This window comes from Oncorhynchus keta, chromosome 33 (genome assembly GCF_023373465.1).
Source record: "Oncorhynchus keta strain PuntledgeMale-10-30-2019 chromosome 33, Oket_V2, whole genome shotgun sequence".
In the NCBI taxonomy this organism is placed as follows: domain Eukaryota; kingdom Metazoa; phylum Chordata; class Actinopteri; order Salmoniformes; family Salmonidae; genus Oncorhynchus; species Oncorhynchus keta.
In genome coordinates, this window is record NC_068453.1 from 19,439,605 (window position 1) to 19,463,973 (window position 24,369).

The 24,369-nt window shown below is 40.0% G+C and overlaps 1 long non-coding RNA gene and 2 gene segments (V, D, J or C); 1 reads left to right on the forward strand and 2 right to left on the reverse strand.

Moving 5' to 3' along the window:
• Positions 1 to 6,713: 6,713 nt before the first annotated feature.
• LOC118365986 (Ig kappa-b4 chain C region-like) lies at positions 6,714 to 11,990 on the reverse strand. The segment is given in 3 exon segments: positions 6,714 to 7,304; positions 8,483 to 8,600; positions 11,898 to 11,990. Coding segments are annotated over 3 exon segments (528 nt in total).
• Positions 11,991 to 12,736: 746 nt separating this feature from the next.
• LOC118366355 (immunoglobulin kappa variable 4-1-like) lies at positions 12,737 to 20,244 on the forward strand. The segment is given in 2 exon segments: positions 12,737 to 13,053; positions 18,523 to 20,244. Coding segments are annotated over 2 exon segments (402 nt in total).
• LOC118383207 (uncharacterized) lies at positions 13,901 to 22,422 on the reverse strand. Of its 2 annotated transcripts, none has more exons than XR_008089138.1 (2): positions 21,848 to 22,422; positions 13,901 to 15,164 (listed from the first exon to the last, which is right to left on the reverse strand). It is a non-coding gene; the product is annotated as an uncharacterized LOC118383207 (long non-coding RNA). The 2 variants fall into 2 exon arrangements; XR_008089137.1 differs by lacking the exon at positions 21,848 to 22,422 and adding an exon at positions 16,104 to 16,604.
• Positions 22,423 to 24,369: the final 1,947 nt, after the last annotated feature.

Genomic DNA, 24,369 nt, shown 5'->3' on the forward strand with positions numbered 1-24,369 from the left:
CTTCCTGGGAGTGTCCTCGGCCCAGTACCACCAGTGCCAGCACCACGCATCAGGCCTACAGTGCGCCTCGCCTGTCCAGCGCTGCCAGAGCCTTCCTCCTCTCCAGCGCAGCCGGAGTCTCCCGCCTCTCCGGCGCTGCTAGAGCCTTCCTCCTCTCCAGCACAGCTGGAGTCTCCCGCCTGTTTGTCGCTGCCAGAGCTCCCGCCCCTCATTCCAGAGGCGCTAGAGCCCCTCATTCCAGAGGCGCCAAAGCTACTCAGTCCAGCGCTGCCAGAGCCTTCCTCTCCAGCGTTGCCGGAGCTTCCCGTCTGCCCAGCGCCGCCTGATCCACCCGTCTGCCCAGCGCTGCCAGAGCTCCTCAGCGCCGCCAGAGCTCCTCAGCGGCGCCAGGGGCACCAGAGCTCCTCAGCACCGCCAGAGGCGCCAGAGCCCCTCAGCCCAGAGCTTCCGCCTCTCTGTCCAGAGCTTCCGCCCCTCTCTCCCGAGCTGCCCCTCTGTCTAGTGGGGTCATTTAGTAGGGTCGCCGTGGTTAGGAGGCTACGGAGGCGGACAATAAGGCGGACTAAGACGATGGCGAAGTGGGGTCCGCGTCCCGCGCCAGAGCCGCCACCGCGGACAGACGCCCACCCAGACCCTCGCCTATAGGTTAAGGTTTTGCGGCCGGAGTCCGCACCTTTGGGGGGGGGGGGGTACTGTCACGTTCTGACCTTTATTTCCTTTGTTTTGTCATTATTTAGTATGGTCAGGGTGTGAGTTGGGGTGGGCAGTCTGTTTGTTTTTCTATGTTTCGGCATAGTATGGTTCTCAATCAGAGGCAGGTGTCATTAGTTGTCTCTGATTGAGAATCATACTTAGGTAGCCTGGGTTTCACTGTGTGTTTGTGGGTGATTGTTCCTGTCTCTGTGTTTGCACCAGATAGGGCTGTTTTAGGTTTTCACGTTTCTTGTTTTTGTTAGTCTGTTTGTGTATAGTTTTCTTCATTAAAGAACCATGAATAGAAACCACGCTGCATTTTGGTCCGCCTGTCCTTCACCGCAAGAAAACCGTTACATAGATTCTATCTCTGTGCTTTGGCGCCAAAAAAGAAGTACCTCAGTCTTGTCTTTATTTAGATGGAGGAAGTTGTGAGCCATCAAAGTATTTAAATCACTAATACAGTCTAATAATTTATCCGTGGAGCTAAAATCCTCTGACACAGAAATGTAAAGGTGTGTATTGTCTGAGTAGCAGTGAAAATTAATGCTGTGCTTTCTGATAACGCTGCCGAGGGGTAACATATATAAACTGAACAGTAACGGACCGAATCGAAGCTTGTGGAACGCCACGTGATATCTCTCAACCGGTTAAATAGGTCCACAACAAATTTAGAACTGGACCTGAGAGGCCAACCCACCTTTCCAGCCTGTCCAGAAGGACATCATGGTCAACAATACAATAAGGACTGATAGTACTGAAGTACTCGTACAATAGGGACGTATAGTACTGAAGTACTAGTATAATACAATAGTGACTGATAATAATGAAGTACTAGTATAATACAATAGTGACTGATAATAATGAAGTACTAGTATAATACAATAGTGACTGATAATAATGAAGTACTAGTATAATACAATAGTGACTGATAATAATGAAGTACTAGTATAATACAATAGGGACTGATAGTACTGAAGTACTAGTATAATACAATAGGGACTGATAGTACTGAAGTACTAGTATTATACAATAGGGACTGATAGTACTTATCAAGGCTCAGGAGAAGACCCAGATGCAGACATTATCGAAGTAACACAAGTTTATTACAAAAACAGGGGGGCAGGCAAATGACAGGTGAAGGGCAGGCAGAGGTCAGTAATCCAGAGCAGAGTCATAAAGGTACAGAATGGCAGGCAGACTCAGGGCAGGTAGAATGGTCAAAATCACTGATTTACAGTAGAAGGTATTCAAAGCATGATAAAATAATCTGTATAATCTAAATTATAGTTAACAGTTGAATGTGGGTCCTTACCAGGAAGAATATTTACATATGACACTTTGCATTGGCAGTGCTCTGGGAGTGTATATAGCCCTGTGAGTTTAACATTTCATGACTGAGAGCTGTCCTTCATAACAGCAGAACTTTAACTATGCCTTTTATAATGAGCTTTGTGTGGATATTGATGTCTTTAATTCAAGGTAAGATTTTACAATTTGTTGGTCTCAAATCACTTTCTTATTGAAATGTCTATTCTTAATTTTGCCTAAATATTGGTAATGTATCTCAAAAGAGAGACATTACCAAATGTTGACAACATTACCTATTACCAAATGTTGACAACATTATCACACAAATAATGATGAAATCTTAAATGTATCTGTTTCAGAATCCAGTGGACAGGTCACTGTGACACAGACTCCTTCAGTGAAAGCTGTTCTCCCAGGACAGACAGTCTCTCTGAACTGTAAAACAAGCAGTGATGTGTATCCTAACTGTGGTTCATCTTTGCCCTGTATGGCCTGGTACCACAACAGAAACCTGGATCCATTCCCAAACTCCTTGTTTATCAAGGAAGTACTCTTAACTCTGGGACTCCATCTAGATTCAGTGGCAGTGGATCTGGGAGTGACTTCACTCTGACCATCAGTGGAGTCCAGGCTGAAGATGCAGGAGATTACTACTGTCAGAGTTTACACATCCTCAATAGTATATATGTGTTCACACAGTGATACAGAGCCGTACAAAAACCTCCCTCAGTCAGACTGCACACTGACTGTACTGATACAGCTGGGACCTACTGCAGGTGCTGAGGGGGAAGAAAAAGTGACATGAAACACTGATTAGTAGAGGAGGTCAACTTTGAATAAGGTTAGAAAGTATCATTCAGATCAAACGTTCTCCAACATTGTCACCATAGCTCTCATCATCATCATCATCATCATCATCATTTCATTATTATCATCTTCATGGCTGTAATTTGTTATATTGGTCATGAACTGAAAGTGTATATAAAAGTTATTAGACGTTTTGGAAGACATTACCAGTTCATATGTAGAGTAAGAACTACTGAAGTAAAAAGAAAAGTGATGTTAAATCAGCATCTACCCCTCAAACCAAATCCCTACATGAGCTTCACAACCAATTATTGATGTGATCATCTAGCATGCATTAACCCTTTTCATTAACTGTTAGATATGTGAATGAGACATGATGCTGGGCTCAAACACATCAGGATAAAGGTAAGACCCAGATGCAGACCGTGTCGAAGTAACAATGTTTATTACAGCCACAATCCCAAAACCTACGAAAAACCCCAATACAAAAACACACCACAAAATAAACCCATGTCACACCCTGGCCTGACCGAATAAATAAAGAAAACACAAAATACTAAGACCAGGGCGTGACAACCAGTCAAAACTGCAGCAAAGCACCCCCACAACATGATGCTGCCACCCCTGTACTTCACAATTGGGATGGTGTTCTTCGGCTTGCAAGCCTCCCCTTTTTTCTCCAAACATAACAATGGTCATTATGACCAAATAGTTATATTTTTGTTTCATCACACCAAAAAAAGTATGATCTTTGTCCCCATGTGCAGTTGCAAACCGTTTTCTGGCTTTTTTATGGAGGTTTTGGAACAGTGATTTCTTCCTTGCTGAGCGGCCTTTCAGGTTATGTCGATATAGGACTCGTTTTTTACTGTGGATATAGATACTTTTGTACCTGCTTCCTCCAGCTTCTTCGCTAGGTCCTTTGCTGTTGTTCTGGGATTGATTTGCACTTGCGTACTATTGTTTGTACAGATGAACGTGGTACCTTCAGGCGTTTGGAAAGAGGCACTGAGTTTGAAGGTAGGCCTAGAAATACATCCACAGGTACATATCCAATTGACTCAAATAATGCCAATTAGCCTATCAGAAGCATCTAAAGCCATTTTCTGGAATTTTCCAAGCTGTTTAAAGGCACAGTCAACTTCGTGTATGTAAACCTCTGACTCACTTGAACTGTGATACAGTGAATTATAAGTGAAATAATCTGTGAACAATTGTTGTCAATTGATAGATGTAGATGTCCTAAACGACTTGCCAAAACTCTAGTTTGTTAACAAGAAATTTGTAGTGGTTGAAAAACAAGTTTAAATGACTCCAACCTAAGTACACAAACATTTGACTTCAACTGTATATTCTTTAGATACAAATACCTAAAATAGTCATGTTTTAATAGAGACAGCGTTTAAGAAAGTGAAATACTAAATATGTGATGAGACATAAATATCAAGAGAGCTTGTGAGCCACTTATTTCCAACATCTAGTCTGGCGCCGCTAACAAAAGTGTACCACAGTGGTGCAATCCCTATTACTGCAACAACCTCCACCCAGTTTAAATACTTTAATTTCTTTAGGCTGGGTTTTCAATCATAAACTCATACCGTATGAATACTCGTCAAATACCATTTTTTGTTCTTCATTTGAATTAGTTTTTTTTAAATGTAATAACAAAGTTATTATGTTCATCATTCTCCAAAGTGTAAATAACAAACCATAAAATGCTCAATATGAAGTTAAAACATTATTTGGATACTCCATCGGTAAATGTTCTACAGACTATTAGTAATATTTCAGCTAACTATCTACAAAACCTAAACCTAACCCTATCTCGAACCCTAACCTTATCCTAATCCTAACATTAACCCTTACCCTTATTCTAACCCTAACCTTATCCGTTATCCTAACCCTACACTTAACCTTCACCCTAAACTTAACATTAACCCTTACCCTAACCCTAACATGAACCCTTACCCTAACCCTAACATGAACCCTTACCCTAACCCTAACATGAACCCTTACCCTAACCCTAACATGAACCCTTACCCTAACCCTAACATGAACCCTTACCCTTATTGTAAACCTAACCCTACCATTAACCCTTACCCTAACCCTAACATTAACCCTTACCCTTATTGTAAACCTAACCCTAACATTAACCCTTACCCTAACCCTAACATTAACCCTTACCCTTATTGTAAACCTAACCCTAACTGTAACCTTGACCAGCAGTTGCTTGTCAACAGATAGGTTGTTGATCGTATGACCATCTGTAGAATATTTACAGATGGAATATCCGGACTATCCAAGTAAAGTGTTCTCTACAGACTATTAGTAACATTTCAACTAACTATCTATTAACTCTAAACCTAGCGCTAACCATTTTCTATGTACAGTGCCTTCATAAAGTATTCAGACCCCTTGACTTATTCTAAAATGTATTAAATGTTGTTTTTTTCATCGATCTACGCACAATACCTCATAATGACAATTACATTTTTGCTAATTTATAAATTAAAAAACTGAAATATCACACCTGCGTAAGTGTTCAGACCCTTTACTCAGATATTTGTTGAAGCACTTTTGGAAGTGATTACAGCCTTGAGTCTTCTTGTGTGTGATGCTACAAGCTTGGCACACCTGTATTTGGGGAGTTACTAACCTAGCCTGGTATCAACAAAAAGCTGGAGGAACTCCTAAACTCATCAGTCTGGGACTCCATCTAGATTCAGTGGCAGTGGGTTAGGGAGTGACGTCACACTGACCATCAGTAGAGTCCAGGCTGAACATGCAGGAGATTACTACTGTCAGAGTTACCACAATCCCAATGTGTTCACACAGTGATAAAGAGCTGTACAAAAACTTCCCTCGGTCAGACTGCACAGTGACTACTGCTACAGCTGGGACGTACCGCAGGTGCTAAGCGGGCAGAGATTGTGACAAGGAACACTGATCAGTAGAGGAGGTCATCTCTGGCATGTGACAATATGATTATCATTCAGATACAATGTTCTCTGTCATCATCATCATCATCCTGATTAAATTACAGATGATTATTGCTATATTGTCATGACGCCTAAGTGTAAACATAAAAAGTATCCCCACCGAGTTACAGAGGTCAAAACATTTGCAAATTAAAATGAGAAACATTTCCGCCCCCACTTCCCCTGTATGAAAGTAAACATATGTGGAGCTCAGACATTAGACACGTCAGTAACTGTCAATACCCGTCTTTAGTAATACCCATCTGATATGTCATCTATTACATGCTGGTTTATTCAGTGTAAGAAAGTCCCGTTCCTTTAGTCCACCATAGATGTTACAGTAAAACTAGTTCACCCACTCACATCTGGCCCAGTCCAGGCAGTGAAATTGAAACTAGACTGGGAACTGTGGGAGTGAAACTGAGATTTACATAGACAGGGCTGGGTGTTTCTGTTTGTCCCAGAATAGAGCAGCACTGTCACCAGATGGTCACTCTGTCCCCAGGGGGATAGAGGTAGAGAAGACTCTATGACTATGTTGAAGCTGTGATACTTGTAATATTTTGTGAACAACATTATTATTTATTTGAGTTAAATGCAGGCATGATCACATTGGTGAGAGTCCAAGATAGCAATAACATGTTAGATTACTGTCTTTATAAGTCTAGAAGTCAAGCAGGTCATAAACATTCCGAAAATATGAATAAAACATACCATCTGCTACAAGTGGATAGTTCTTCTGTTAATCTGTAAACATCGTTGTATCTTGTGTTACTATGAACTACATTTTGATGACGATCTAATTTCAAGTGAAAACCTAAATAACGAAGCAATGACATTTAGGTCTGATAGGTTTTATGAATCTATTTCTATTTCATTCAACATTTAAGACTAAAATGTAATTATTGACGACAACAACAAGAATCTTTGTCCAAAAGGGAAATCTTTATTTTCATCCATTAATTAAAGCATCAAAGCAAACATTCCTACAGTATCTAATAGTAATAAAACAGAACACATCAAATCTAACACTGATACAACCTCAGTCTACAGAGAGGATTGACACATAAACTCAAGCAAAGCCCCCTTTTGGTCTACATGTCAGGGATCAATAAGACAGAGAACATCTGATCTCAGAACAGAGTCGAAGCATAGGAATCAGCAGCCTCGCTCCATAGGGGTTTGTGACTGGTGGGTCCTATCCAGAACAGTCAGCCTTCCTCAGGGTCTTGGTGACTGGAGTCTGGGATTTCTGCTGGGCTTCACAGGTCACCTCTCCTGCCTTGGTCCACTCCTGGGCAGTGAGAGTCAGGGTGCTGCTCCAGCTGTACAGGCCGTCCTTCTCCAGAACCCTGGGACTGGCCTCCTGCTTTTTGCTGGTCCCATCCACTTTCCAGCTCATGGTCCAGTCTGAAGGGAAGCCCTTGTTGGCCAGACACGTCAGTGTGGCTGTTGTTGTACTGGACAGCTCCTCACTAGAGGGGGGCAGGATGGTGAGGGTGGGGGCACTGTTACCTGGAACAAACAGAATACATCAATTAAGGAACTATGGCAGGGTAGCCTAGTGGTTAGAGCATTGGACTAGTAACTGGAAGGTTGCAAGTTCAAACCCCCAAGCTGACAAGTTACAAATCTGTCATTCTGCACCTGAACAGGCAGTTAACCCACTGTTAATTGGAAATGCCTTCTAAATATGAATATATAAGTTAGATTGTTTAAAGTATGTGTAGAAAACACTAAAGTAACATGGTACAAAGCAGATTTATGAACTGAACAAGTATAAATTGGTTAAATAACTAGAGATACTAGTCATAGTGACAGATATTGTTTAGGAATGGATCTGATCAGAGTAGCCTACTCATATTCATAGTATTTGCAGACTTGGAGTGTAAATACATTTTTATAAAATATATGGTAGATCATGAAGTCTGTTACAAACATAGCTTTGTATTCACACTAACAGTGAAGGTAACCATGAACTCAATACAACAATAATGACTACTATATCCAATACTGTGAAATAGTTATTATACCAGAATTAAGAGTTATATTCTGCAATCATACAAATAAGAATTAGAAATAAATGCCTACAATTTAACATTTTGATTCAATAAACTGTTGAAAGAAGTCTCAGTCAAAGCAATGGATAGATTTTTAAAAAAAAATCTAAAATCTCAATATTTTTATAGAGACAGAGTTGAAGAATAATATACTTAATAAGTGTAACCAGAAAGAAATATCAAGAGCTTGTTACTTACTTCCAACATCAAGTCTGGTGCCGCTACCAAAACTGTACCACAGTGATACAATCCCTATTACAGCTGGTACAAAAACTTCATGCACGTTTGGCAAGCTGAATGTCTTTAGACTGTGGTTCAAATCATTAACTCTACTATGGTATGAAGACTTGCCAAATACTATTTTATCTTCTTCATTTTAAATAAATAGTTTTTTGTTTTGTTTTCCCTTACATTTAGCAAAACCTACTTTTTCTTTGACAGTCCCTAATAGGTGAAGTATGTTTGTTCATACAACTAATCTCAAATGTAGACTAATAACTCGTATCATTTAAGCTTTTCTGCTTCTAAAAAAAGTATTTAAAAAATATCCTCAATATCAAGGCTAAATTGATAGAGAAATTGACTCACAAGATCAAAAGGCGAACAAAACAGTTAATTTAGTTGTTTACTTACTTCCAACGTCAAGTCTGGTGCCGCTTCCAAAAGTCCACCACAGTGATACAATCACTATTACTGCTGGTACAAAAACCTCTCTGTGTTGTGTTACTGCAGCTGTTACAGTGAAGATCACTCATACAGAATCATCATCAACACAGATACACTTTAACATCTTCCAGGTAGAACAAACACTTCATATTAGCTGTTTCTAGATAATACAAATGAATTGTATCTTAAATCCAGATATTAGTATTTCTTCCTTCCTCTGTGTATCAGGTTCTCCTAGTCTGGAGGAACAGTCCAGCATTAGATCAGTGTTGCTAGTATTCCTCCATATTGTCCATATGAAAGACAACAGCAGCAGCAGTAGTGATAGTGATCCATGTTGTATAATCCTTTATTAAACATGTTGATCTCAGATGTAACAGTGGAGGTAAAGTCACAGAGGACAGACAACACTACCAGAGGAATCCTACCAGCTTTAGTTTAGAGAAGTGTTCACTAACTGATTAGAGGAACTTCCATCAGAGACCGAGCATGAGTGAACAGACAGTTCATTATATCTGATCATCATCAGAATAACAATATAATGATGGTGTGTCATAAAAGGTACATTACTGATCTGAGTAAACAGTTACTGTTTAATGATATTATTGGGGTGGCAAGTAGCTAGCGGATAGAGCATTGGCCTAGTAACCAAAAGGTTGTTAGTTCAAATCCCCAGGCCGACACAATGAAACATCTGTCAATGTGGCAATTAGGCACTTAGCCCTAATTGCTCCAGGGTCGTCGTTAATAATGCCAGATGCTGGCCCTAACCACAGTAGTGGAGTGTATAATACATGTGTTTGAAATAGGACAAATATAAGCACCCACCTAATTACTGTTATTATTAAAGCAAGCTCATGCAGGACAAAATATATTCTAATGATGGGAGCCTACATTGACACTGAAATAGAGTTGAAGCACTCATTTGCTAATGCATCTGACCAGGTGCTATACGAGTGTTTATAGCCCTGTCAGTTGAACACTTCATGACTGAGAGCTGTCCTTCATGACAACCCACAACAACCATGACTTTTATCACCACCTTCATCTGGACACTGGCCCTCTGCTTGGAGGTGTACCTGTGGATGTATTTCAAGGCCTACCTTCAAACTCAGTGCCTCTTTACTTGACATCATGGGAAAATCAAAAGAAATCAGCTCAAGATCTCAGAAAATAAATTGTAGACCTCCACAAGTCTGGTTCATCCTTGGGAGCAATTTCCAAATGCCTGAAGGTACGACGTTCATCTGTACAAACAATAGTGCGCAAGTATAAACACCATGGCACCACGCAGCCGTCATCCCGCTCAGGAAGGAGACGCTTTCTGTCTCCTAGAGATAAACGTACTTTGGGGCGAAAAGTTCAAATCAATCCCAGAACAACAGCAAAACACCTTGTGAAGATGCTGGAGGAAACAGGTATCTATACCCACAGTAAAAACGAGTCCTATATCGACATAACCTGAAAGGCCGCTCAGCAAGAAAGAAGCCACTGCTCCAAAACCGCCATAAAAAAGCCAGACTACAGTTTGCAACTGCACATGGGGACAAAGATCAGCATCATGTTCTGAATCATGTTCTGAATGTTCTAAGTACTATGGTGTTGAAGGCTGAGCTATAGTCAATGAACAGCATTCTTACATAGGTATTCCTCTTGTCCAGATGGGATCGGGCAGTGTGCAGTGCGATGGTGATTGCATCGTCTATGGATCTATTGGGGCAATAGTCATTTAGTTCAGTTACCTTTGCTTTCTTGGTTACAGGAACAATGGTGGCCATCTTCAAGCAAGTGGGGACAGCAGACTGGGAAAGGGAGAGATTGAATATGTCCATAAACACTCCAGCCAATTGGTCTGCACAGCCCAATTCAGATCTTTTTTTCACTAGTTGGTCGTCTGACCAATTCAATCAGCTCTGATGTCAAAAGATCTGATGTGATTGGTCAAGAGACAAAGGAATGGGAAAAAGATCAGATTTGGTCTGTCTGTGTAGACGCACCCAGTGTCCCTCTAGGATCTTGAAGGTATGTTTGCATAGAGAGGACACTTTGCATTGGCAGCACATGCTTCAGTGCTGGGCGTGTTTATAGCCCTGTGAGTTTAACACTTCATGACTGATAGCTGTCCTTCATGACAACAGTACCCACAACAACCATGACTTTTATCACCATCTTTATCTAGACACTTGCCCTCTGCTTTCAATGTTATATCGTTTACAGAAAATTACCCTGAGAAAATAAAGTTATTATTTTATACAGTACTGGACAAATTAATAATGCTAATGATTATACATCTCTGTTTCAGAGTCCAGATAACTGTGTCTCCTGCAGTGAAAACTGTTTCGGTGGGTTACTCAGTCAGTCTCAGCTGTAAGACCAGCAGTGCTGTAAACATTTACAGACAAAGACAGAGGTTGGCCTGATATCAACAGAAATGGAGAAACTCCTAGACTCCTTACATATTTCAATAGTGCTCTTAACTCTGGGATACCATCTAGATTCAGTGGCAGTGGATCTGGGAGTGACTTCACTCTGACCATCAGTCCAGACTGAAAATGCAGGAGATTACTACTGTCAGAGTTTACACCTTCACAATGATGAACATGTGTTCACACAGTGCTATAGAAACGTGTAGAATTCTCCCTTAGATTTCACAGTAACTGCGCGAGTTGGGTATGACAGCAGGTGGTGAGGAAGAGACAGTGACCTGGAACACTGACTGAACTAAAATACATTGAGCTAAATATATTAGTGCATCTTAAAATCTGTCAACTCATATACTGTCACCAAAGCATTCCTGACGTGGTAACCCATATACTGTCACCAAAGCATTCCTGACGTGGTAACCCATATACTGTCACCAAAGCATTCCTGACGTGGTAACCCATATACTGTCACCAAAGCATTCCTGACGTGGTAACCCATATACTGTCACCAAAGCATTCCTGAAGTGGTAACCCATATATTGTCACCAAAGCTTTCCTGAAGTGGTAACCCATATATTGTCACCAAAGCATTCCTGAAGTGGTAACCCATATATTGTCACCAAAGCTTTCCTGAAGCGGTAACCCATATACTGTCACCAAAGCATTCCTGAAGTGGTAACCCATATATTGTCACCAAAGCTTTCCTGAAGCGGTAACCCATATACTGTCACCAAAGCTTTCCTGAAGCGGTAACCCATATACTGTCACCAAAGCTTTCCTGAAGCGGTAACCCATATACGGTCACCAAAGCTTTCCTGAAGCGGTAACCCATATATTGTCACCAAAGCTTTCCTGAAGCGGTAACCCATATACTGTCACCAAAGCATTCCTGAAGTGGTAACCCATATATTGTCACCAAAGCATTCCTGAAGTGTCAACCAATCAGTGGCGGCACGTACATTCTTATTGTCACGACTTCCGCCGAAGTCGAAGCCTCTGCTTGTTCGGGCGTTCGGGCTTGTTCGGGTCGACGTCACCGGTCTTCCAGCCATCATTGATCCACTTTTCATATTCCATAGGTTTTGTCTTGTCTTCCTACACACCTGGTTTCAATCCCATTCATTACCTGTGTGTATTTAACCCTCTGTTTCCCCTCATGTCTTTGGCAGAGATTGTTATTTCAGTGTTGTGTTGTTTTGTATTGGTGCGCGACGGGTCCTCGTACCCACTTTGTTTTATTTGTTACATTTAGTGTTGGAGTTATGTTTTGTTTATTGTTATTAAATAACTCCATTACATTCAGTTTGATTCTCGTGTGCCTGACTTCACTGCCACCTATACACACGATTCTGACATTTAAAAATGTCTAGGAATTATATTATCTACAGAAAATCATAACCACCTTGATCATTTTCCCCTAGATCCTGCAACATTCACCCATTTCATAATTTATTATTCCACATCTGCTTTGAAAACTCCAATGCAAACATAGCATTATACGCAATAATGTGCAATATAATGAATGGGCTGCATAATTATGTGTGTGATAATGTCTCACATAATTTCAGAAAAGATACACCAGTCATGTCCCCCTGCTGAATAGTGCATTTCAAGCATATTTACTGATGTTATAACATAGTAATAAACTCTATAAACCAGAGTACAAAGACCCTCAAGTCTAAATATCCCCTGAACCCTAAATAGCCACCCTCTGGTTCCAGGATTGTCTATGTAGAAAGAAGTTAACTGATCCCGTGTTTCTCAGTTGATAGTGCATGGTGCTTCCAATTCAATGTTTGTGGGTTTGATCCCATGGGGGACCAGTATGGGAATTGTATGCACTCACTACTGTAAATTGCTCTGAAGAAGAGTGTCTGCTAAATTACTAAAATGTATCTGCTGCCCTCTCTCTTCACAGATCCCAGCATCTAGCTGATCTGTTTGCATAGAGGACACTTTGCATTGGCAGCGCATGCTTCAGTGCTCTTGGGAGTGTTTATAGCCCTGTGAGTTTAACACTTCATGACTGAGAGCTGTCCTTCATGACAACAGAACCCACAACAACCATGACTTTTTTCGCCATCTTCATCTGGACACTTTCCCTCTGCTTTCAAGGTTACAATTTTTTTGTTCTTCATATTATTGAAAATATCATTCAAGCTATATGAAAGAATCATATATATGGCGTTATGTATATTCAGAACTATTTATTATGTTTTTAATAATTGTGTTTTTATTATATTTTTCAGAATCCAGAGGACAGTACACTGTGACTCAGACTCCTGCTGTGAAAGCTGTTGTCCCAGGACAGTCAGTCTCTCTGAACTGTAAAACCAGCAGTAATGTGCATGGAAATAAATATCTAGACTGGTACCAACATAAACCTGGAGGAGCTCCTAAACTCCTCATTTACTATACAAGCACCGTTCAATCTGGGACTCCATCTAGATTCAGTGGCAGTGGATCTGGGAGTGACTTCACTCTGACCATCAGTGGAGTCCAGGCTGAAGATGCAGGAGATTATTACTGTCAGAGTTTACACATCCCCAATAGTAAACATCTGTTCACACAGTGATACAGAGCCGTACAAAAACCTCCCTCAGTCAGACTGTACACTGACTGTACTGATACAGCTGGGACCTACTGCAGGTGCTGAGGAGGAAGAGACAGAGACATGGAACACTGACTGAACTAAAATACACTGAGCTAAATATGTCAGTGATGCTGACATTATGTCAACTCTTTCACCCTCATGCTAAAGCATTCCTGAACTGATAACACTCACAGGTCCAGACTACATAAATATTACTTCCCTGTTGCTATGGCCAACAAACGTTTTCATAACATGTCACACAATAAGTTGAATGGACTCCATCTATATGCAATAGTAATGTCTCACATAATTTCAGAATAAATAACCCAGCCTCTGTAGAGTATGTCAGTCAGTTAGTGAATTTCAAGCTAAGATTCAAACATATTTATTGAGATAAACATGATTATAACTCCCAAAAATGTCCTGTGGTTCCATCAAGTTAAAATGTCTCTCCTGCCAACCCTTCAGCACCTTCCCAGCCTTTCATTGAGCCCAGATGAGGCTTGTTGACCAATGAAGACCATGACCATGATGAACCTAAACCTTAATTAATTGCTGCTAATCACACAGATCTCTTCAACTACAGTTTCCCTGGGGGATCAGGACAGTCTGTTTGCATAGACAGGACATGCTTAATGACCGTTCCACAGGTGCATGTTCATTAGTTGTTCATGGTTCATTGAACAAGCATGGGAAACAGTGTTTAAACCCATAGCAATGAAGATCTGTGAAGTTACTTGGATTTTTACGAATCATCTTTGAAAGACAGGGTCCTAAAAAAGGGACATTTCTTTTTTTGCTGAGTATATATGTTATGACAGTAACTGTTTAGCAGTGTGAGTTCTGACAGCAGATCTCAAAGGTTTATTATCAAATGTCACTAATTATCATCACTGGTATTGGAGCTACAGTATAACAGGATCATTCAGTAGTAGAAATGATTGTAGTCTTTGTTGGATAGGATGCCGTTTTCATTCTGTTTAAAACATGAGTAGATATTTGCTTCAATGCTGAAATTATAAAAGAAGCTGATTGATGCAAATTACTATGAAATGTGCTGCATATTCATGATATAGTGATCACTGGAATCATGCTTATAGTAATTATTTGGGGTATTTTCTAAATAAAAAAAGCTTTATTTGAACTAGATGACATGAACAACTTAATCTCAAAATAGTTCATTTATCACATAGCACTACTGATATTATTCACTATTATACTATAACATTCAACTCTAAAACATTGTTTCCAGAACTAGCACCATGTGGGGACTCTCTTGCCCCCTACAATTGCCTCTCCAGTCTCCAGACACTACAATGACTTCTCCGGAAGGCAGCCGAATAACTGGTGTCGTCATGGTCGACCCTGCAGGTGTACATCTCTCCCTCTTCCCAGCGTGCCTTGCTCAGGGTCAGGGTGCTGCTACGGCTGTAGCGACCACCCTTCTCTTCTTCTGTGGTGGTCAGGACCCCCTCCTTCACCTCCGCCCTGTCCACCTCCCAGCTCACCCCCAGCTCACCATCGCCTCCTGGGGGGAGTAGCCACTCAGCAGGCAGTCCAGTGTGGCCGAGCCCCAAGAGAGCTGCTCAGAGGACGGAGGGAACAGAGACACTGGACCTACCAGAGGGACCAGCTGGAGAAGAGGAGAGATGAGAGAGGAGGGTCAGCTAGTACTACTACTGTATAATGGATTGTATTTGGAGAGGAGTTGAGAGGAGAGAGTCAGCTACTACTACTACTATATAACATTAGGAGAAGAGAGGGAGGGGAGGCAATACACACATGATAAACAACAAGCTACAGTACTGAGAACAACTGACAACAACAAAACACTTCATCTATGAAGATATAGGCTAAAAGAAACTCTGAACATATTTTGTTGACAAACAAATCCATCATCCATCAAACAAATGTATGTAACATTCATGCTCTATAGTTTAGCATACCAAGAGCAACAAAACACTAAAAGTAGGTTTACCAGACACAGATGAAGCCTTGTCCGGGACTAAAAATCTGTTTCAATGGAGATTATACATTGAGGTTGCTTTTTAGTCCAGGACTAGGCTTAATGTGTCGGGGAAATCCCTGAATCTACAAAGACATGTAGTAAACAGATATCACATATTCAGATTTAAGAATCAGGTTTAATATTCACAGTGTAAAACTCCATATCAATTTTGTCAAATCTACTCTGAGACACAAGCCAAAATGACCTCAAAATACTACTCGAAACTTTAGATGACGTTCACCTTTAAAGTATGTCAGTGTTAACATCTACTATGAATACAAAACAAAGTGTTTCTTATATTATATAAATAGTCATTTCTACATCTTGACAGAAAAATAAGCTGACGCACTACTGTATATCAAAATGTGCTATTTTTATAATTACAATAGATATGGTTTTATTGACAAATATGTGAACAATTCTCTAACTTCAGTGACACCACCCTCTAAAAATCTACCAATGTGTCTACATATATCTCTAAAAAGATATAGCCTAAAAGTATTTCTTCTGGAGAAGATGATAACAATTGACTTACTCTGGTGAAGAGGATAACAATTTACTTACTTTTCAGGACCAATTTTGCACCGCTTTCAAAAGTCCAACACAGTGATTAATTCTGGTGAAGAAAACCTCCTTCACACAAGAGTGAGCACCTTCACACACAGAGCACTCTCAGTACCACCCTTATAGTTCTGAAGTACTAGTATAATACAATAGGGACTGATAGTACTGAAGTACTAGTAAAATACAATATGGACTGATAGTGCTGAAGTACTAGCATAATACAATAGGGACTGATAGTACTGAAGTGCTAGTAAAATACAATAGAGACTGATAGTACTGAAGTGCTAGTAAAATACAATAGGGACTGATAGTACTGAAGTACTAGTAAAATACAATATGGACTGAAAGTGCTGAAGTACTAGCACAATACAATAGGGAGTGATAGTACTGCAGTAGAAGTATAACACAATAAAATAAAATAAAGATTTATTCCTACAGAACATTTCAGACATGGAATGAAACACAATGTTTCAGTAAAACTAGTTCACCCACTCACATCTGGCCCAGTCCAGGCAGTGAAATTGAAACTAGACTGGGAACTGTGGGAGTGAAACTGAGATTTACATAGACAGGGCTGGGTGTTTCTGCTTGTCCCAGAATAGAGCAGCACTGTCACCAGATGTTCACTCTGTTGCCAGGGGTTTGGAGGTAGAGAAGACAGGGAGAAATATAATGAAGAAGTGTAGACCACACATTGTTGAAACCCATTGTGAAAACATCTGATTTAATAAAATCATGTTAGGAATTAAACATGATAAATATATTTGTTATGGAAAGCAACTGTTTAGCAGTGTGAGTTCTGAGAGCAGATCTTAGAGGTGTATTGTTTATTATTGCTACATAAGCTTGGTGGTATTCTCTCACTTCGGTGACTCTGTCCTCTACCAATCTACCAAACTGTCCACAGAAATGTCTAAAAAGATTTAGCCTGAAAGTCTTTCCTCTGGAGAAGATGATAACATCCCATGTTGTTCAATAGATTACATTTTGGGGGGAATTTCACAATTTTCTCCCATAATTAGTGATACAGTAACAAAGATAAAATAATATGATGGAACTAGGTCCAACACATGGAACGTACAGTGTAATACTGAGACAAGTAAACAACCACTATTAAGTAAATCCTTGCAGCATAACTGCTGATATATCAGGTTCTAGGTCATTTAAATAAGGTTCCCACACTATGTAAAACTGATCTGCTTTAGAATGTAATGTACCTGTCAGATATTCTAAGATTACATTTTTATATGAGAGAATATACAAATATACTTATTTTTCAGCACCAGTTTTATGGCACTTCCAAAAGTGTACCTGTAAGGGGTGGGTAACTGGTGGCAGGGAAGTCAAACGCAGGACAGCAGAACTTGGTGAACAGCCGGAGCAGTTTCAGAAATAATACTAACGGCATACAAAACAACAAACACATCGGTACAAAACCCGAAGCGCACCAGTAACACAAGAACTTACAATAAACAGTTCCCGACAAGGACATGGGGGAAACAGATGGAAAATATACACCATGTAATTAGGGTATTGAAACCAGGTGAGTGTGAAAACAAGACAAAACAAATGGAACATAAAAAATGGATCGGCAATGGCTAGAAGACCGGTGACGTCAACCGCCGAACACCGCCGTAACAAGGAGAGGAACCGACTTCGTTAGAAGTCGTGACAGTACCACAAAGATTAATTCAAGTCCTTCACATAAGAGTGAGCATCTTCACTCCCAGAGCACTCTCAGTACCACCCTAGTACTGAAAAACTAGTATAATACAATAGGGACTGATAATACTGAAGTACTAGTATAATACAATAGGGACTGATAGTACTGAAGTACTAGTATAATACAATAGGGATTGATTGTACTGAAGTACCAGTATAATACAATAGGGACTGATTGTACTGAAGTACTCGTATAATACAATAGGGATTGATAGTCCTGGGTTAGGAGTATAATCTACTGAAGAACGAAGATAATTACATTTTCACCTTGGATCATTGATTTACTGTGTAAGGTATTTACAACATTAGAAAATAGTCTGTGTCTGTATAATCTGTAAATAGTTACATGTTTAACAGTTCTGAATGTGGGGCCTTAACAGGAATATTATTTACATAAAACACTTTGCATTGGCAGCACACACATGCTTCAGTGCTCTGGGAGTGTTTATAGCCCTGTGAGTTTAACACTTAACGACTGAGAGCTGTCCTTCATGACAACAGAACTCACAACAACCATGACATTTTTTACCATCCTCATTTGCACACTTGCATTCAACATCAAGGGTAAAACAAAAAAAAGAAAGTTCTACAGTATGTTTGTATACTGAAAAGTAAACAGTGAGTTAACTGGACAGTTGTTGATATTGTTTTATTTATTCCTGGTGATGTATAATTACTAGTTTTCTCTTTGTTTCAGAATCTAGAGGACAGTACACTGTGACTCAGACTCCTGCTGTGAGAGCTGTTCTCCCAGGACAGTCAGTCTCTCTGAACTGTAAAACCAGCAGTAATGTGCATGGCGCAGGAGGCACTTATCCCCGCCTAGCCTGGTATCAACAGAAAGCTGGAGGAGCTCCTAAACTCCTTATTTACTATGCTAAAACCCTTCAGTCTGGGACTCCATCTACATTCAGTGGCAGTGGAACTCATAGTGACTTCACTCTGACCATCAGTGGAGTCCAGGCTGAAGATGCAGGAGATTACTACTGTCAGAGTTTCCACAGTAGTAATGTGTTCACACAGTGATACAGAGTCGTACAAAAACCTCCCTCAGTCAGACTGTACACTGACTGTACTGATACAGCTGGGACCTACTGCAGGTGCTGAGGAGGAAGAGACAGTGACATGGAACACTGACTGAACTAAAATACACTGAGCTAAATATGTCAGTGATGCTGACATTATGTCAACTCTTTCACCCTCATGCTAAAGCATTCCTGAACTGATAACACTCACAGGTCCAGACTACATAAATATTACTTCCCTGTTGCTATGGCCAACAAACGTTTTCATAACATGTCACACAATAAGTTGAATGGACTCCATCTATATGCAATAGTAATGTCTCACATAATTTCAGAATAAATAACCCAGCCTCTGTAGGGTATGTCAGTCAGTTAGTGAATTTCAAGCTAAGATTCAACCATATTTATTGAGATAAACATGATTATAACTCCCGAAAATGTCCTGTGGTTCCATCAAGTTAAAATGTCTCTCCTGCCAACCCTTCAGCACCTTCCCAGCCTTTCATTGAGCCCAGATGAGGCTTGTTGACCAATGAAGACCATGACCATGATGAACCTCAACCTTAATTAATTGCTGCTAATCACACAGATCTCTTCAACTACAGTTTCCCTGGGGGATCAGGACAGTCTGTTTGCATAGACAGGACATGCTTAATGACCGTTCCACAGGTGCATGTTCATTAGTTGTTCATGGTTCATTGAACAAGCATGGGAAACAGTGTTTAAACCCATAGCAATGAAGATCTGTGAAGTTACTTGGATTTTTACGAATTATCTTTGAAAGACAGGGTCCTAAAAAAGGGACATTTCTTTTTTGCTGAGTATATATGTTATGACAGTAACTGTTTAGCAGTGTGAGTTCTGACAGCAGATCTCAAAGGTTTATTATCAAATGTCACTAATTATCATCACTGGTATTGGAGCTACAGTATAACAGGATCATTCAGTAGTAGAAATGATTGTAGTCTTTGTTGGATAGGATGCCGTTTTCATTCTGTTTAAAACATGAGTAGATATTTGCTTCAATGCTGAAATTATAAAAGAAGCTGATTGATGCAAATTACTATGAAATGTGCTGCATATTCATGAGATAGTGATCACTGGAATCATGCTTATAGTAATTATTTGTGGTATTTTCTAAATAAAAAAAGCTTTATTTGAACTAGATGACATTGTAATGAATTTCCTCCTCTTCTTCCGAAGAGGAGAGGCGAAACGGATCAGAGGACCAATACGCGGCGTGGTAATTGTCCATGGTTCTTTTTAATACGTTAAGGTACACATGAACAACTGACTACAAAAAAACAAGAAATGTGAAAACTCAAAACAGTCCTATCTGGTGCAAAGACAGAGACAGGAACAATCACCCACCAACACACAGTGAAACCCAGGCTACCTAAGTATGATTCTCAATCAGAGACAACCAATGACACCTGCCTCTGATTGAGAACCATACTAGGCCGAAACATAGAAATTCCCAAAACCTAGAAAAACAAACATAGACTGCCCACCCAACTCACGCCCTGACCATACTAACTGAATACAAAACACAGGAAATAAAGGTCAGAACGTGACAGACATGAACAACTTAATCTCAAAATAGTTCATTTATCACATAGCACTACTGATATTATTCACTATTATACTATAACATTCAACTCTAAAACATTGTTTCCAGAACTAGCACCATGTGGGGACTCTCTTGCCCCCTACAATTGCCTCTCCAGTCTCCAGACACTACAATGACTTCTCCGGAAGGCAGCCGAATAACTGGTGTCGTCATGGTCGACCCTGCAGGTGTACATCTCTCCCTCGTCCCAGCGTGCCTTGCTCAGGGTCAGGGTGCTGCTACGGCTGTAGCGACCACCCTTCTCTTCTTCTGTGGTGGTCAGGACCCCCTCCTTCACCTCCGCCCTGTCCACCTCCCAGCTCACACCCAGCTCACCATCGCCTCCTGGGGGGAGTAGCCACTCAGCAGGCAGTCCAGTGTGGCCGAGCCCCAAGAGAGCTGCTCAGAGGACGGAGGGAACAGAGACACTGGACCTACCAGAGGGACCAGCTGGAGAAGAGGAGAGATGAGAGAGGAGGGTCAGCTAGTACTACTACTGTATAATGGATTGTATTTGGAGAGGAGTTGAGAGGAGAGAGTCAGCTACTACTACTACTATATAACATTAGGAGAAGAGAGGGAGGGGAGGCAATACACACATGATAAACAACAAGCTACAGTACTGAGAACAACTGACAACAACAAAACACTTCATCTATGAAGATATAGGCTAAAAGAAACTGAAAATATTTTGTTGACAAACAAATCCATCATCCATCAAACAAATGTATGTAACATTCATGCTCTACAGTTTAGCATACCAAGAGCAACAAAACACTAAAAGTAGGTTTACCAGACACAGATGAAGCCTTGTCCGGGACTAAAAATCTGTTTCAATGGAGATTATACATTGAGGTTGCTTTTTAGTCCAGGACTAGGCTTAATGTGTCGGGGAAATCCCTGAATCTACAAAGACATGTAGTAAACAGATATCACATATTCAGATTTAAGAATCAGGTTTAATATTCACAGTGTAAAACTCCATATCAATTTTGTCAAATCTACTCTGAGACACAAGCCAAAATGACCTCAAAATACTACTCGAAACTTTAGATGACGTTCACCTTTAAAGTATGTCAGTGTTAACATCTACTATGAATACAAAAACAAAGTGTTTCTTATATTATATAAATAGTCATTTCTACATCTTGACAGAAAAATAAGCTGACGCACTACTGTATATCAAAATGTGCTATTTTTATAATTACAATAGATATGGTTTTATTGACAAATATGTGAACAATTCTCTAACTTCAGTGACACCACTCTCTAAAAATCTACCAATGTGTCTACATATATCTCTAAAAAGATATAGCCTAAAAGTCTTTCTTCTGGAGAAGATGATAACAATTGACTTACTCTGGTGAAGAGGTTAACAATTTACTTACTTTTCAGGACCAATTTTGCACCGCTTTCAAAAGTCCAACACAGTGATTAATTCTGGTGAATAAAACCTCCTTCACACAAGAGTGAGCACCTTCACACACAGAGCACTCTCAGTACCACCCTTATAGTTCTGAAGTACTAGTATAATACAATAGGGACTGATAGTACTGAAGTACTAGTAAAATACAATATGGACTGATAGTGCTGAAGTACTAGCATAATACAATAGGGACTGATAGTACTGAAGTGCTAGTAAAATACAATAGGGACTGATAGTACTGAAGTGCTAGTAAAATACAATATGGACTGATAGTACTGAAGTACTAGTAAAATACAATATGGACTGATAGTACTGAAGTGCTAGTAAAATACAATAGGGACTGATAGTACTGAAGTGCTAGTAAAATACAATATGGACTGAAAGTGCTGAAGTACTAGCACAATACAATAGGGAGTGATAGTACTGCAGTAGAAGTATAACACAATAAAATAAAATAAAGATTTATTCCTACAGAACATTTCAGACATGGAATGACACACAATGTGTCAGTAAAACCAGTTCACCCACTCACATCTGGCCCAGTCCAGGCAGTGAAATTGAAACTAGACTGGGAACTGTGGGAGTGAAACTGAGATTTACATAGACAGGGCTGGGTGTTTCTGCTTGTCCCAGAATAGAGCAGCACTGTCACCAGATGGTCACTCTGTCCCCAGGGGGATAGAGGTAGAGAATACTCTATGACTATGTTGAAGCTGTGATACTTGTAATATTTTGTGAACAACATTATTTATTTGAGTTAAATGCAGGCATGATCACATTGGTGAGAGTCCAAGATAGCAATAACATGTTAGATTACTGTCTTTATAAGTCTAGAAGTCAAGCAGGTCATAAACATTCCGAAAATATGAATAAAACGTACCATCTGCTACAAGTGGATAGTTCTTCTGTTAATCTGTAAACATCGTTGTATCTTGTGTTACTATGAACTACAGTTTGATGACAATCTAATTTCAAGTGAAAACCTAAATAACGAAGCAATGACATTTAGGTCTGATAGGTTTTATGAATCTATTTCTATTTCATTCAACATTTAAGACTAAAATGTAATTATTGACGAAAACAACAAGAATCTTTGTCCAAAAGGGAAATCTTTATTTTCATCCATTAAAGCATCAAAGCAAACATTCCTACAGTATCTAATAGTAATAAAACAGAACACATCAAATCTAACACTGATACATCCTCAGTCTACAGACCAGCCCTGTAATGTGTATAACAATAACTATCTAGCCTGGTACCAAAATAAACCTGGAGGAGCTCCTAAACTCCTTATTTACTATACAAGCACCGTTCAATCTGGAACTCCATCTAGATTCAGTGGCAGTGGATCTGGGAGTGACTTCACTCTGACCATCAGTGGAGTCCAGGCTGAAGATGCAGGAGATTACTACTGTCAGAGTTACCACAATCCCAATGTGTTTACACAGTGATAAAGAGCTGTACAAAAACCTCCCTCAGTCAGATTGCAGTGTCTGAGAGGGAAGAGACAGTGACATGGAACACTGGTCACTAGAGGAAGTCAACTGTTACATGTTCCAATATGGTTAGAAAGCAATCATTCAGATCACATGACCATCATCATCATCATCATCATCATGGTTATGACTTATAGTATTTGTCATGGTCTTTAAGTGTATATAAAAATCATTTGAAGTTTTGAAACACATTATGTCCATAAGCAAAGCTAGAGCTACAGAAGTTAAACAAAAGGTGTTATGACCTCAACATTACTTCAAAGTTACAATCACTTCAGCCCCCCAAAACAAGTCCTCATATGGACCTCAACCAAATGTCTGATTTAAATGAATGCAATATTCTAGCATTATATTAACTATTTTCATGAGCAGATTACTGACCGTGAGATCTGTGAATGAGACTGTGAATGAAGCTGGACTCAAACATGAGACACCACATGTACTGTACACTACATACACTATCTACACTACATACACATTAAACTATCTACACTACACTGCATACACTATCTATGCTACACACAATCTACACTACACTATATACACAAAGTGTCTAGGTGTTCACACAGTGATACAGAGTTGTACAAAAAAAACTCCCAGACTGCACAGTGACTGTCCTGCTACAGCTGAGACCAACTGCAGGTTCTGAGGGAATCAAGTATAGAAACTGTATCTGACCACTAGAGGAGAGTTAAAAAGCAGCCATAATTTATGCTTGAAATCAGTTAGTCCTAACCCACTGGGCACACACTGGTAGAATCAAAGTTGTTTCCACGTCATTTCAATCAAATTAAATTCAACCAACGTGGTATAGACGTTGAATTGACGTCTGTGCCCAGTGAGAAGGCTTCATAATGCATGTGATAGTGCAGCCTGAGAGGAGATGGCAGATAATCCTGATTTCCTGCTGTCTGGGGATTGAGGATCAAACGGTTTTTGATTCATATGGATCTGTCTCTGTCGGTCAGCATGGAACTGCTATTTCCTT